The 15,326-nt window shown below is 37.3% G+C and overlaps 2 protein-coding genes across 2 annotated transcripts; both read right to left on the bottom strand.

The window, feature by feature from the left end:
- Positions 1 to 243: 243 nt before the first annotated feature.
- On the bottom strand, positions 244 to 3,094 carry LOC137711313 (uncharacterized). The gene is made up of 2 exons (XM_068450542.2): positions 2,334 to 3,094; positions 244 to 1,031 (listed from the first exon to the last, which is right to left on the bottom strand). The coding sequence occupies exons 1-2, from the start codon at positions 2,954 to 2,956 to the stop codon at positions 584 to 586; spliced, it is 1,071 nt and encodes a 356-aa protein (XP_068306643.2). The 5' UTR covers positions 2,957 to 3,094; the 3' UTR covers positions 244 to 583.
- Positions 3,095 to 5,006: 1,912 nt separating this feature from the next.
- LOC137710889 (calcium-dependent protein kinase 10) lies at positions 5,007 to 9,655 on the bottom strand. Its single transcript, XM_068450045.2, has 8 exons — positions 8,578 to 9,655; positions 8,132 to 8,477; positions 7,854 to 7,997; positions 7,578 to 7,730; positions 6,352 to 6,467; positions 6,060 to 6,227; positions 5,731 to 5,961; positions 5,007 to 5,600 (listed from the first exon to the last, which is right to left on the bottom strand). The coding sequence occupies exons 1-8, from the start codon at positions 8,893 to 8,895 to the stop codon at positions 5,427 to 5,429; spliced, it is 1,650 nt and encodes a 549-aa protein (XP_068306146.2). The 5' UTR covers positions 8,896 to 9,655; the 3' UTR covers positions 5,007 to 5,426.
- Positions 9,656 to 15,326: the final 5,671 nt, after the last annotated feature.

The following is a 15,326-nucleotide window of genomic DNA, read 5'->3' on the forward strand; positions in this document are numbered from 1 at the left end:
GACAATAAAGAAGTAATGTGAAAATTTTAAACTTCTAATAAAATGAAATTAAAAAAAATTAATCACCTAAGAAATGTTTAATCAAATTTTAAAAAGAAATGTTTAGTCTAAAAAAATTAAAAAATGAAGCGCCTATATCAAAACATTCAGAGAAAAAAAAAAAACACACAAGATTGTTTATAAAGGAAAGCTAACCTGGGTACAACTCAAAATAATAGCCAAAAATGCTAAAAATCCCCCAAATTGAATCACCCAAAACGTCAAATTTAACCATTCGATTTCAAGAAGTGAGCAACTCACTTTACTTTCTAATCAAAATCCAAGCATATTTTCTAGGTATATAGAATGCAAATCAAATGAAAAAAAATAATGAAATGAACCAAAAAATGACATTAATCAACTCCCTCGTGCCACACGACGCATCCAAATTCCAAATGCAGGTTGCAGGAGCCCTTGCTAAAACCGTGTCCGTAGCTCTTCCCTTCTCACCCCAGAAAGCTTCTAGTATTCACAATCTTCAAATAGCATACACGTAACGTATTGTATTTACATTATTGTCAACAGTGAGATCCATCGTTAGCAGTCATAAAGAAACTCCGCCCAGAACTCTTTTCAGATCAAATTTCTGTTCTGTGGTAAGCCTTGAAGGATACTTGACATCAAACTTGATTCTCAAATTTCCCTTTTTTCCAGGTTCTTTTGAGATCGGCATTCCCTCATTTGGTACCACCATTTCAGCTCCGGGTTTGATGATATCAGTCAACGGGATCATGAGATTCCGTCCATCTAGGGTGGTAAGGTCAAGAGTCTTGCCGGTGAGTGCCTCCAGCAGTGTTATCTCCTGGTTGACCACCAGGTCATTACTGTCCCTCTTGTAAAGTGCATGTGGTTTCTCGTCTACAATAAAAATTAGATCCGCCGGAATCACACCTTGCTCTTGGTTACCCTTCTCAGGGAAGGTGATCTTTGTGCCCTTCTTCCAACCTGGTTTGATCTCAATGGTCAAAATCTCCTCCACAGTCCAAACCTTACTGCAAGAGAATTACTCATGCATCAGGACAAAGTTAACAAAAGCCAAATGCTTGTTAAAAAAAAAAAAAAAAAAAAAAGATTCTGCCATCACCAGCTTTACTTCTCTAATCGCATTACAGGGGTTTAGTAGTTTTCTCTTTTAGTACAAGATTGATAATATAACATGAATAACACATCGACCTTTCCTCGAACGGCAACATCAAGGCTTAACTAGATAATTGCAGATATGACTGATATAGTAATTTGTAGTCACAATTGCAAGATGCTCCAAACATCTAATTACATAAGCAAGCCCAGGTAGCTCTTGATCTTGCAGATCAAATACTCAGTAAGATAGAAAAGTAGGAAAGATAAGAGATAAAGAATGCGGCTATAGACGTAAACACTGAACACAAGGCTTATTTTATACAACCAACCTACAAACTAGCCAACGCAGAACGCAAATACACACGTCATGGTAATGAATGATAACTCTCACCCCTTGAGATAGTCTTGGGGTCAATTCATGGGAAGTGGGATTCAAGGAGCAGCGAGGCTGCCCATGATTATTACCCTACTGCTTATCATAAAGCATACACCGAACTTATGAGTTATGAGATTAAACAACAACTTATTGCCTTCATTAGCACTATGATTATCTTTCAATGTCCAACTGTAAAAAGCATTCCTAAACCTTGTATTCTAAGGTGCCACAACTCATACCTAGAGTCTAGACTAGCAGGACCAATTCTAATTAGAACACACAAAAAAATTATAATCCAAATCAAACCTGCCCCTGAGAACCCTACCTTATCATCTAGGAATTAGAATTGCAGACTTTTCTGCCAATCACCCACCAATCACAAACATATCTGGAAGGTGTTCCATTTACTAATTTCCCACCACAAAACCAACTCAATATACTAAACCAACAAGTTTCCAAGTTGTTCATGCTAAATTTGATTTAACGAATGCCTTTACGTGACTATATATGCGGCATACAAATCCAAATGTGAAAACCACACAATACACTTGTTTACACTTTATTACTGCTAGTTTTCCACTCAACTTATGAAAGATTAATACAAATGTCGTACATTATTCAAAACATTTCGCAATCGGGTAACCTATCAAAGGGAAAGATTAAGGCTTGACTAACAACACTAACATTTCTAAAGAAAGAAAGACTAACCAAATACCAATTGGCATTGCAAATATAAGTAAACAACAAGAACAAGATAAAGATTGGGGCTTTTGCTTGAAATTAAAGAAAATAAAGAATTGGGAAATGAAAGATTGATAGTGCAGTAGAGTAAAATTACCCAGCACCAACGGCATCGTAGATGTTTCTGGAAATCTTCATCTTCTTCTTGACACCCTTATAGAGCTCCTCCAAGCTGCAGGGCAACAAATTCTCAACCGCATTGGCCTTCCTCGCAGGCGCAGCCCTACTGGGTCCCGCAAACTCTGGCCCACCACCATTGGACGTCCTAAAGAACCCATCTCTATACCTCCCTCCGCCCCCAACCCCGCCTCCGTCGCCTTCGGATCCAAAAATCTCGGCGTAAATGTCGTCGGCGTCCCTGGGACTGAACGTGAACGACGACGTATTCGGGTGTGCGTGGCGCTGGTGGTTGTGATTGGCGTAGTAGTGGTGGCCCGAAGCGGCGGAGGAGCGGGCGGAGGAGGAAAAAGAGGGAGGCGGAAGTTGCCCCGATTTCAGAGCCTCCTCGCCGTACAGGTCATAGATCTGGCGCTTGGAGGGGTCGCTGAGGACGTCGTAGGCCTCGGAGATTTGCTTGAACTTGGCCTCCGACTCCGGCCGCTTCCCGGCGGGGTTCTTGTCCGGGTGCCAAATCATGGCGAGCCGCTTGTAGGCCTTCTTCAGGTCGTCCTCGCTCGCGTTCCGATTAACTTTCAGTATGTTGTAGTAGTCCACCCCCATTGCCGCCGCTGCTATTCGGATTCGGGTTTTCGAATTTTCGAACTTTCTGTGGTGCGTTTTCTGGATTTCGTTATTTTCCGTTAAGATTTGGGAAGAGTACCCGCCGGGGACGATATCATGGAGAGTATAAGGTGGGTCCCAATTAATTAAGAGGAAATGGTTTAATAATGATTAATTAATTGAAATAATTGTGTTAATAAGCTTTTTGTAAAAAAAAAAAAATTGTACCTACTTCCGAAATAAATATTTTAAGATGAATTTGAAATGATTAGAGATGATATTGTAATGTGTGTAGCTCAATTTGTGGTTGACAATGATATGATATTGTACTATATCTTTGAACCACGACAAGTTGTCCAAAAATGCGGCTAGCAGTTTTTTAAAATAAATAACTGAAGGTCTTCGATTCAACACTTTATAAACTGTGAATTTGTTTGATTGTGGTCACATGTAGTGTGCAGCTCCCACTAACCTCATCTAGGTTTGAAATGGATGGATAAACGTAGTTCGCCACCGGTTGTTTTATATTTGAAAATATCTTTGTTATCTTTTTTGGTCTCAGCACATAGTTATAGTCATTCACGAGACAAAAATATGCAAGAATTAAAATACTTAATGGACAAGAATCCTATTTAAGAACTAAAATAATCATCAATGATAAATATGTGACATCCCACATCGTCCAGGGGAGTGATCCTTATATGTATATCTCATCCCTACCTAGCACGAGGCATTTTGGGAGCTCACTGGCTTCGGGTTCCGTAGGAACTCCGAAGTTAAGCGAGAAGGGGGCTAGAGCAATCCCATGATGGGTGACCCATTGGGAAGTTGCTCGTGAGTTCCCAAAAACAAAACCGTGAGGGAATGGTAAGCCCAAAGCGGACAATATCGTGCTACGGTGGTGGAACGGGCCCGGGAAGTGATCCGCCCCGGGCGGGGATGTGACAAAATAAGTCAATCAAATAATATTTTTGAATTACACCTCTATTATAACTTCTTTAAAATTATAAAATCAGTTTGATCTTGCTGATATAACTTTAAAGAGATTTGATTGTTTATGGATTAATACACAAAAAATAAAAATATGATATTGTGATAGTATTGAACTAGCTCTTGGTTAATGTGCAAAATAAACCACACATTTTAAAAATAATGTTATTCATTCAATTCGACAGTAGAGAATTAAAAGAACCATGTGAAAAATATAAATAAATACGTAGATTATGCTACCCTATTTTAAACGTAGTAAGTATGAAAAAAAAAAAAACAATACAATGGTTTTTACTTTTCAAACATAATTCTCTATGAATAAATAAAAAAACATAATTAATAAATCCATAAAAAAAGGTTTTGAGCTGAGCTGAGTGGAGCCCTTACACTAGTGGGGCCCAAACAGAGTTTCCAGAATATTATCAAGCGGTTTCTGGTGAAGATCTTTGTGATTTGGGTAGTGACTATAATTTAGAGGTGAAATAAGTGCACAACATTAATATTTTAAGGGATATAATTATCTTTTTATAATCAATATTCCGACAATTTATTTGCATAACAGCCATCACTTGCATTAAAAACATATGAATACGACAAGAAGTAGGTCAAATAAATTCTACAGTATATCGGAAACACGGCCCAACACACCAAATATCATAATACAATTTATTTGCATTACAGCCATCATTTGCATTAAAAACATACGAATACAACAAGAACTAGGTCATAGAAATTTTTCAGCGTCGAAAACACGACCCTGACACACTTATTGCCATAATACAAATGGTTAGATACTTAAAATAAAAATTTCACTTATATTATAACACTTCGTGTACAGAACCGTGTTCTCGTTATGCCGAGAAATCTCTGGTAGGGTCATTACAAAAGCCAAATTCAATGAATTAACTAATTAACGGAATATGACTTTCGTACACCTGTTGTTTGGCGTGTACATTTATAACCTTTAGATTAAATAATATAAATAAGAATCAACGCACGAAAATTAAACAAAGACGTGCATAAGGAGAAAAGAGAAGTGTACAAATCATTTCCGCGGAGATGACACAGCAAATCAGGATCACTTTTAACAAATACAAAATGAGAACACCCTCAAAGCTCATAAGGTCAATGAAGAAACAATTCGCTTGCCATCCAAATTGGTAAGCAAACCATCAAACACAAAATGATGTAGGTATGACAAATATACAAGTGTAGTTGACGGGTACAACACGATCGGAGAACTACGTACTACGTATGTATACACGAGCCTCGATGATCCCGACAAACAAGCAGTCCTTGAAGCCACAAGCTAACAACCTACCGACAAGTCAAGCCAATGGAGTCCGAGAGGATTGATTGATTCGGTATCTGCCCTCAAATCTCAGTTTACAAAACCCCATCTGCCGCGATTTTCAGGTGTATCGACAGTAAAAGAGAAGTATCCCGCGGCAAGCATGCACAATCTAAATAAGAATAGGAGTTATACGGCAATGGCTTGACCAGTTAGCCCGTCGTGAAGCTGCAATGAACCATCCTTCATTAGGTTGAGGCTTAAACTCTTGAATCGCTCCCTCGAATACTGTCGAGATGCCTTTCTCCAATCAGTTCCCGTTTTCATCATCGCAACAAACTCCTCATAACTGATGCGTCCATCCTGATGGTTTGCAAAAACGAACAATAAATTATAACAAATGGGGCAATCGTACAAAAATACTGGAAACGCAGGATGTAAGGAGCAAGTCCAGCATAAACATCAACAAATAAAAAAGGCTCGAAAGTCAAACCTTGTCAGTGTCGACCTCACGCATGATGTCATTCAGCACCTCAATATCAGTTTCACCTGATTCATCTCGCAAACCTTCCCTTAGCTCACCTAATTCAATATATCCACTTCCATCTTTATCAAAGAACACGAATGCTCTGTGGAGATGCTCATCGTTCTCCAGCTTCTGCAAGTGAATTGTTACTGCTGCAAACTCTCCGTAGTCCAGAACGCCATTCCCATCAACATCAGCCTATAGAAAGAAAAGTAACACAGAAGACATCGTTTTGTTTGTCAAATGAAAAATGAAACACAAAAACTCCGGTAATGATTTAAAACCGCAGAACTCACCACTTCCATCAACATCTTAATCTCCGGTTCAGCCAATTGTGAACCAACTTTGTGGAGCCCCAACTTCAACTCCTCATATGTTATTTTGCCATTTTTGTCAGTGTCCATCAACGTAAACATGTCTTTGATTACTTCAACTTCTTTAATAGATAAGTGTTCTGCGATCACCTACAGTATTTGATTGGAAGAAAAATAAGTCCCAAATGTTAAATACTGTGTGAATCACACATCGTTGAAATAGTAACCAATATTTCAGCTGACATAACATAAAGTAATGGTTACTGATGCTTACCCTTAGGGCCTTCTTTTTGAATCTATTCATTACTGAGAACTGCTTGAGTCTCGGCCTCACTATATCTCCTAATGGAACGTTTGGAGCTTTCTTCGCATTTTGTAGCCATGGATGTTCTGTAATCACAAAACACAAAGCAAAATTCAGTTCACTCATTTAACAAAATGCAAGTTATGTTGCAGAGCTAGTCAATCTTTTAGCAGCATAGATGTGCCAAAAAACACACAAATTTTCAGTTTCTTTCTAGTTTAAGTCGAATTCATGGCACACTGATATGCACAAAAAATGGGTTCCGCCCTTTTGGTCAAAACCGAAAACATTCTCATATAACCTTGACTGAAACTCTAAATCGAATGGGAAATACAATGGCAAGGTAGCAAGGGTAAATTAGGTTAAATTGATTTTTGCTTCAAAGGACATATTTCTGTCAATCTAGCTGCTTATTTGAATCTCTACTATTGGACCCATCTCACTGAAAAAAGCCTTCAAGTGAAGAAATCAACGAAGTGTTTATATCCCCCCAGCCAAGCCAATTTTCCAATCTAAATCAGTTAAAATCCATGTGATAGTCATAAAGTCACAAACTTTACGGTACAGCCAAACTCCAGAGGAGGAAATGAAACAAAAAACTCCAACAACAAAACAGAAACCTCGGCTTAAAAGAATAAATTAAGGTTCAAAAAACATAGATAAATGCTAGTGATTGGATATAAAACTAATAACTGGAGATTAAGGAAAGCTTCCAATCAGCAACTCTAGTTCCAGTAGCTTGCACTAATAAATAAATCAGCTGGTTCCCTGTCTTATCCTTAATTTCCCCCCTACTCACCGTTAAAATGATATTATGGAAAAAAAAATACGCCCTTCACCAGTTGCATTATGATATTTTGAACCAGAATTGCTACTATACATGATCTCGTTAATACATTGTTTTCATCAATGACTTCTCTTGTTTTACTTCGACATTTATTTATTGCGTAGGAGGTGTGAATTGTTTGATGGTTACTAAGGATTTGTGAAAACGATTATAATGCCCGTTCTTGTAACACCCTATTTATAGAACAAAAACCCTTATTAATTCGTAATGTATTTGGTAAAAAGATGAGGTGAATAATCATCCATCACACCGATTAACGCAGTGATATTGCTATCTAAATGTTGAAGCGTGAACAACTATGCAACTCTCTTGAAATTGCATCAGGTAAAGATTCAGAGACGAGACTTACCAAGCACCTCTTGTGCGGTCAAGCGTTTTCTGGGATCCGGCTCCAGCATCTGCCGAACAAGGCCTTTAGCACCGTCCGAAATCTGAGGCCAAGGTTCCCTCTTGAAATCAATCACCCCCCTCAAGATTGCAAGAGCCACACCCTGTTCAGACTCTGTTGCAAAATTTTCAACAAGGAAAACCAATGTTACAATCCCAAACCAAAATCAGAAGCGCCCAGATAACGAAAAATCAACCGGTTTTAAACATATTTCGAGAGCTGAATTCACTAGAATACCAGCCCAAAATGGAGGAACCCCACATAACAAAATGTAAAGTATCACTCCAGCGCTCCATATATCAACCTCCGGTCCATAATTTCGTTTCAAAACCTCCGGTGCCATGTAGTACGGACTGCCCACAATCTCCATAAACTTCTCCCCTAAACCCCCACACAAACAAAACCAAAATCAAAATCCACAAAATTCAATCAAAACCCACATAAAATCAACAAATCCGTAAAAACTCAGAAACCCGAAAATCCATCAACAATTCAACAAAATCCCAGAAAAGTACCAGGCTTGAAGAACACAGAGAGCCCAAAGTCGATGGCTTTAAGAGGCGAGTGCTCCTTCTTGTTCGAGAACAGAAAGTTTTCGGGCTTCAAGTCCCTGTGCATAACCCCATTAGCATGGCACATCCTCACCACCTCCGCCACCGTCCTGGCGACGTTCGCCGCCGCCCGCTCACTGTAATGCCCTCTGGCCACAATCCTATCGAAAAGCTCGCCGCCCTCGCAGAGCTCCATGACCAAATGAACGTTCTCGTTGTCCTCGTAAGTCGCTTTCAGCTTCACTATGTTCGGGTGCTCCGGCAGCGTCGACATTATCGCCACCTCCCGCCGCACATCCTCTATATCTACCTGAAGCAAACAAAAAAAACCCAAGTTACAAAAAAAACCACCAAAATCAAGACAAGTTTCGGATTTCTCCGACTTCAGCTCTGTGTTCCGTCGTGCATACCGCCGTTCGAAGCTTGCGTTTCGATATGGACTTGCAGGCGAGTGCCTGCTTTGTCTCGCGGTCCGTGCACAGATACGTGATGCCGAACTCGCCCCGACCCAGTTCCCGACCCAGCACGTACTTGTCGCTGATCCGGGTCCGGTGGCCAAGTGGAATCACGTCCTTGAGAACTCGGATCGGAGCCGGGGATTCGGCCGGGTCGTCGGAAAACGGGTTGGACAGTCGCTCCCGGGCCTTCTTCTTATTTTTACCGCCGCTGGAACTCTTGTCGTCGCTGCCGACGACGTCAGCTCTCACGCAGACGTTGCAGTTCCCCATGGCCGCGCACCAAAACGCTGGGTTTCGGATACCTCAAAATTTAGTCGTCTACTTCTTCCAGCAGAAAGGCGCGAGCTTTACAGAGAAGAAGGCGAAGGGGACAAAGAAAGAGGAACAAGGTTGCTCCTTTTGGCCATATACCGAAACGGTGCGTTGAGGGGAGGCGGTGGTGAGTCGGGGTGGTGCCGCCTGGAGCACGTGACAGGGGTGAGAGAGAGAGAGAGAGAGAGAGAGAGAGAGAGGAGAGAGAGAACGCGGGATAATCAGAGGAGGGAGAAAATGAAACTGAAAAACTAAGGCTTTTTGAAAAAATAAAATTTAAAGGTTTTTCTTTGGGGGGTTTAATTTCGTGGAAATTGGAGATTAATTTCCCGGAAATTGGAGACTTGTTTTCGGAAGAATGGATAGGATATTAATTACACAAAAATTGGAGCCGTCTCAAATAATGACGAATCTGATCGTAAAGTTGGGTTATGTTGAAAGAATCACACAGAACTAACAAAAGATAAAATCCCTATGCAACTACAACCATAATACTAACATATATCGACGTTAAACTTTACGTATTTATATTGAAAACTACGTTTAAAACAATTCGCCTATTGCAAACCTACAAAGCTCTCCGATAGTGAAATTATAAATCAAATCAAGCTCGCACCTTGTTTTTAAAATTATTTCAATGAATATATGTTATGAATCTTTGATCGAAACTATGATTGAGACAAATAATTGAGTCTTCTATAGCGGGATTAGAAAATACATCAAACTCGACCTTCTAATTAACAAATTAAACTGAGTTGATTAGAAGTTCGTATTTAGGCGTTATCTTTTGACTACCAACAACTTCACATGACTGGCTCTTAACTAAAATACTAACTAATACTTGAGATTAACAATTGCTTAAGATAAGGAAGGTAATTGTGATTTTAATAATTCCCCAAATAATCTCATCCGTTGATGTGTGGAGAAGGGTTCGAATCCAACGGACACTAGTTGTTGAATTGGGTTCACTGGTTGGCAAGTTAGAATCCGCGCGAGGACCATGAATGTTTGACTTGGTCAGCAGTCCACTGTATTTTGTCTTCAACCCAAATTAATTAAAATAAAATTATTAGGACTTTATTAATTACGATTATCTTTTTTGTCCGTTATAATTGGCGCGCTAGGGCAGGTACAGAGCACTAAAATATTTTTTTTTTCCAAAAATATAAATAAACAATTCCACCGTTTAAATAAAATTTTCAATATATCAAAAACACGGACTGATATATTAAGAATCATCATACGAGTGGTTGAACACTTGAAAAAAAAAAAAGATTTAATCACTTGTATCATAACATTTTATATACCGAACAATATTTTTGACACACATCCGTCTTCGTCGTTTGAAGCTATAGAACATGGGACTAAAATAATGCCGGCATTCTTCCTCTGTTGATATAAGTTCATGATTGTCTAGAACCTATAGGGGCTTACTTTTGAAATTCTATGTCCGTTGGTGACTGTATTTTAGATTTTCACGCAAAAGAGAGACGTATTTCTTTCTGACCATCTATTTAAAGGTTGAAAACAATGCGGCTTAAGCCAAAAAGTCATTAAAATTTTCCATATCCAACAATGGATGCCCTAGTATGAATGAGTGTTTATTCTAGTGGTAACAAAAGTTTAAATAAATACCAACCGTTTGAGTGTCGAGAAAGTTTTTGATCTGTCATAATAAATTAATATTGAACTTGTAGAAGTCAAATACATATAGTATTAAATACTGCTACGTAACAAGGTGTTTCGAGAGTTAAAATGGGATATGGTATTAGGGTTCGAACTATGACAAACTAAGAGTTCGATTTCTTTCGATGTAAAAAATGGATCTAAAGTACAAAACTAAGGGTTCGATTTATGAGATAAATTGAAATAAAGCGATGGATGTGAACTTGTAGAAGAAATATACATGGAATCATGAGGGGAAGGAAGACAGGTGTGGAAATAATAAGGTGGTGACTTGGTCAACATGGAGAAGTCATTGAAAGCCCACACAAATGGAAAACTTAAGATTCCACCATCGAAGTCAACAAAATGATGGCATCCATATCATCTATTTATTAGATTTTTTTTCTCCTCCTTCCCAAACAAGCTCTTCCTTTCCCCAAAAGTAAAAGTTCCCTTCTTCTAGACATCATGGTTCAAGAAAATCGTAACCACCTTTTGTTCGATATTAGTTTAATAGTAGAAAAAATCACTTATCGTTAGATTAAAATTGAACCGCTGTTGATCATAATTTTCTGGAAGCTCTTGTACAGGAGAACGTTTCTCCATAAAGTAATTAGCAAGGGAAAGTAGTCCAAGTAGAAAGCCCATCCGTATCACTTTTGTTCTAGTAAAAACCCAAGTAAAGAAAAGTGCTTTTCAAGTTTTACTTCATGTTACTATTTGTGTGGTTACCGCACAAAACAGGAGGCACGGAAGGACACCGGAAGTGGGAGGACAGACAATCCTTGTCCAGTTAAATTACCTAGAAATAAATATAGTTGAATAATTAACCAAATATTAGTTGGGGTGGGATTGTTGGGTCGAAATATCATCTTAATTTTAGTCTTTAAGAAAATAGTGTGTTGAATTTGACTAGTGCTTTTCAGGTCTTGTAGTCAAGTGTTCCACTTCTACATATGTTGTTGCTAATTAAATACATCTTAGCTAAGTTTCCTTTGTGATATCTTTAACATGTGGTCCATTTTATACGTGACATGTGCAAATTGATTTACAAGGCTAAGTTTTTTCCACGACACAATGTGCTTTCTCATTCATGCACGAATTAACGAAGACTATATGTGTCTTTCGTTTACGGATAAAACTTGTCTAATACGATTGCCTATATGCAATAAGTTATAATTCTTACGCTCTTAAGGTTTCGTTTATCTTATGCGTGAATAATATCATGCAGAAGTTGGCATAAAGGAGACTATTACGAACCTGATCGGACAAGTTTGAAACAAAGGAGATCATGACGAGGCTGGTGAAGAGCTTTAGAATTCTCTCCCCTCCAAATCTCCTCCCCTTCACTCCTATCCTCTCTCACTTTCCCCTGTCTCTCTCTGTCTATAAATAAGTCAATATAAGATGTTGACGTGAATTAGTCGTGACCATTCAAATAGGAGAAGATGGAAGAAAAGAAGAATTTAAAAGAGAGAGACTCATACTCAAAAAATATAGTGCATTAAATTGCTAGATTACCTATCAAACATTGTCATTAAATAAAATAAAAACACCACCCAAATTGTATTTTCATCAAAAGAATGGTCAATTTTAACACAAAAATGCTCTGATGGCCATATTTTTATACTAAATTAGTATATTTTATTGTATAACAATTATTGTGTATATATCATATCAATTAACAAGTTTATGGAGAGGGGTTAGTTTAGTCTCACAATGGACTAGCAATAATTTGGTTCAAACTCGCATTTGGCACTTACAAATGAAAATAAATATCACTGAATTATAGTATTAAATGACGAGTTTATCTTATTTATATGTTAACTTTATACATCATTAAGTTGCCACATTACACGTCAATGTTACACAATAATGTGGCATCGCTAACATTAATCTTCATACACTTTAGATTATATGTATGGGGAAAGGAAAATAAAAGCAAGGTTCCCTCGACCTATTTGGCGCTCTAATTACCAATCAAGCATTTTGACTGCAACTATTTGATTACCATCAGTTAATAATGCACGATGTTGCACAAAAAATGTCTTTTCTCTTTTACGACAAGCAAAATACAAAACACATATAATATGTTCATAATCTTTCGTTAAACTATCATTTGTTTGAAAATCGGTTTTAAAATTATTGAAAACGCTTTTAGATAAAATGTTATTGGATTTCAAAAATACTCCAAGTGCTTATGGTAAGAAACACATATTCACTTACATTATATTTCTATGAGGAAGGTTTCAAAAATATTTTTACAAAAAATATCTTTAACTATTTTAAAACCATAATGTATTACTAAACGATTAAATAATCTTAATTAATATAAAGGAATACCTATAAGAAAGAGCTACTACAGCTAGCAGTAGCCAAAAGCACTTTTGAAATCTTTACTTTTGATGCTGTAGGCGTGGAGAGTGATGACCTGGGAAGGAACACATGCTTTTCTTGAACATATCACCAAACATAATCATACTCCCAAACATGGCCTTTCATTCTCTTTTTTCAATCAGAATTGTAGAACTGGCCTACTACGTACTATTAATTCACAGTTCACAACAATTAAACTTTATTATACTAAGTGGAATAGGTTGTATGAATTCTATAACGCTACTGTGCTAGGTTTTGCGTTATATATTTCATTAGCTCCAAATACTCAATATCTTTTCTTAAAGTCTATTTCTAAATTTGTTCCCATCTTCACCTTTTCAAGTACTCTATATCATTTCTCAAAGTTTAATTCAAAATATCTCATGCAACATTCCCACGTGCTAGGGTTTAAAGTTATCTACGTGCATGAGTGAAAGAAAGCTTTTCCATCATTGTTCATTACCTAATTAATTAGCTACCATCTTGCCCTTCCGTCTCCTCCCAATCACATAAAAATTAAGGAGCTAGCTAGCTGCTAATTTCCTTTTTAAACTGCTAATCTCACAACTCACGTTGTGAAGGCAAAGCTTCGAGGATTCTCCATGGACAAGAACAACCCAGCGTATGCCGGTACGCACACAAAGAAAGTTTTAGGTGTAACCGGTTCAATTGTGTACATAATTGAGTCCATCATTTTCAGACTCAATCATCATATGACTAGTCATGCATGTGACGAAACATGATTCTATACAGTTTGTGATGTTAAGGGTACACATATCATTTTTCTTCCCTTCTCTCTATATCCACAATGATGAGTAGTTCATGTATCAAGAAGTAGCACCCATGTAAGCAAAAAATGAACAATTGAAGTGTTACGTCAAATGAAAAGAGGTTATCTGACGGTTAGATTGACGGAAGAGTCAATGATGCAACGCTTCCTAGTTTTTTTTGGTAATTTGCAAAGGTAAAGATCGTTCACTATCACTCCATACTTTAGTTTTAAAGGGCTGTTTTTGCTAATTATCAAATAAACATAGACCAGCCTAACTCTTGCATAGGTCCAAAATGAAGAGTTCAATCTTAATCCAACAATATGTGGTCATTTACTTTTCTTTTTATTCGATCTTAATTCAACAGTAGGTGGCCAATTACTTTTATTATTATACTTTCTACTTCATTGTTAGATTAAGATCGAATGATGGATAACGATAATTTTCTTGGATCATGAGATTTAGACGAACATAACTCTCAACATATATAATTGACCCACAAAAATAAGAGAGTTTTGTCAAAATAATGTGGGCCTGGTCTGAAAACATATAATGCCCCAAACTAATGTGAAGCCTGAAGGCCAAGGCCCAGGATAACGGCCCAGATCCGATTTCTAGAATCGGTAACGCAAAATACATGTGGAGGTCCGTTTACAACTAACGGAATAATTAGGGGAATTAATTTAGAGCAATTAGCTGAAATTACTCATTTGACCAAAGATTGTTTGCTTGAGCAACACGGGAGATTTTGATAATTTTCCAATTAAAAACAAATTTATATTTTTGAGCCTTTGACTTGACCGTCTGTCGTCAGACCTGCCGTATAAGAGGCATGTCTCCGTCCACATCGACACAGCCATCAGGTTTAATCCCCAGCTTCTACCTCAGCTTTCCGCTTTACAGCCGCACCATCATAACCGCTGGATCAACCAAATTTTATGTCTATTTGTTTTATTTGTTTTGGGTGGAGCCATCCAAAACGGTTTTTTAGCTAAAGTGATTGTTAAGGTTAAGATAATTTTTTATTTTGGTCTTTGAAATTAAAATCGATAGAATTAGTTATTGAATTAGTTCATCGGTAATTATTTTGGATATTTTGGGAAAACTTTCTGTTAAAAAAAGAAGAAAAAAAGACATGAATACACTCGATTTTTGTCAATCATTTATTAAATTGAGAATATTTTTATCATTTTAGTACTTATAAATACAGATTTTTTATGGAATGACCAAAATGATTTATGGTGGACAAACTCACTTCTATTGATTTCAAATTTCAAGATTAAAGTGAGGAGTTATGTGAATCTAAAAAATCATTTGGCTAAAATGCCATTCAAAATTGATTTGTATTATTCACATACTCCTCCTAATTTACAACCGTCGAGTAGAATAAATTGATGAGGATCAATCCCTTCCCAAATAAATCAACACAATAAAAGGACAATTTTGCATTTGCATCCTTTTTTTTTTTGTTTTTTCTTTCATTTTCTTTGACTTTAAAGCCTTTTTTAAATATGTTAAAAAAATTAAAAATAAATTGACCATAAAAAGCATATAAGACAGTGTCTCCAGGAGAAGAAT

This window comes from Pyrus communis, chromosome 6 (assembly GCF_041283825.1).
Source record: "Pyrus communis isolate YQ-2024b chromosome 6, ASM4128382v1, whole genome shotgun sequence".
In the NCBI taxonomy this organism is placed as follows: domain Eukaryota; kingdom Viridiplantae; phylum Streptophyta; class Magnoliopsida; order Rosales; family Rosaceae; genus Pyrus; species Pyrus communis.

Coding starts and splice junctions, on each gene's coding strand:
- LOC137710889 (XM_068450045.2), bottom strand. CDS start 8,895: ATGGGGAACTGCAACGTCTGCGTGAGAGCTGACGTCGTCGGCAGCGAC. Junction 8,478..8,577: donor AACGCAAGCTTCGAACGGCG/GTATGCACGACG, acceptor TGTTTGCTTCAG/GTAGATATAGAGGATGTGCG. Junction 5,962..6,059: donor TTAAGATGTTGATGGAAGTG/GTGAGTTCTGCG, acceptor TTCTTTCTATAG/GCTGATGTTGATGGGAATGG.
- LOC137711313 (XM_068450542.2), bottom strand. CDS start 2,956: ATGGGGGTGGACTACTACAACATACTGAAAGTTAATCGGAACGCGAGC. Junction 1,032..2,333: donor TACGATGCCGTTGGTGCTGG/GTAATTTTACTC, acceptor ATTCTCTTGCAG/TAAGGTTTGGACTGTGGAGG.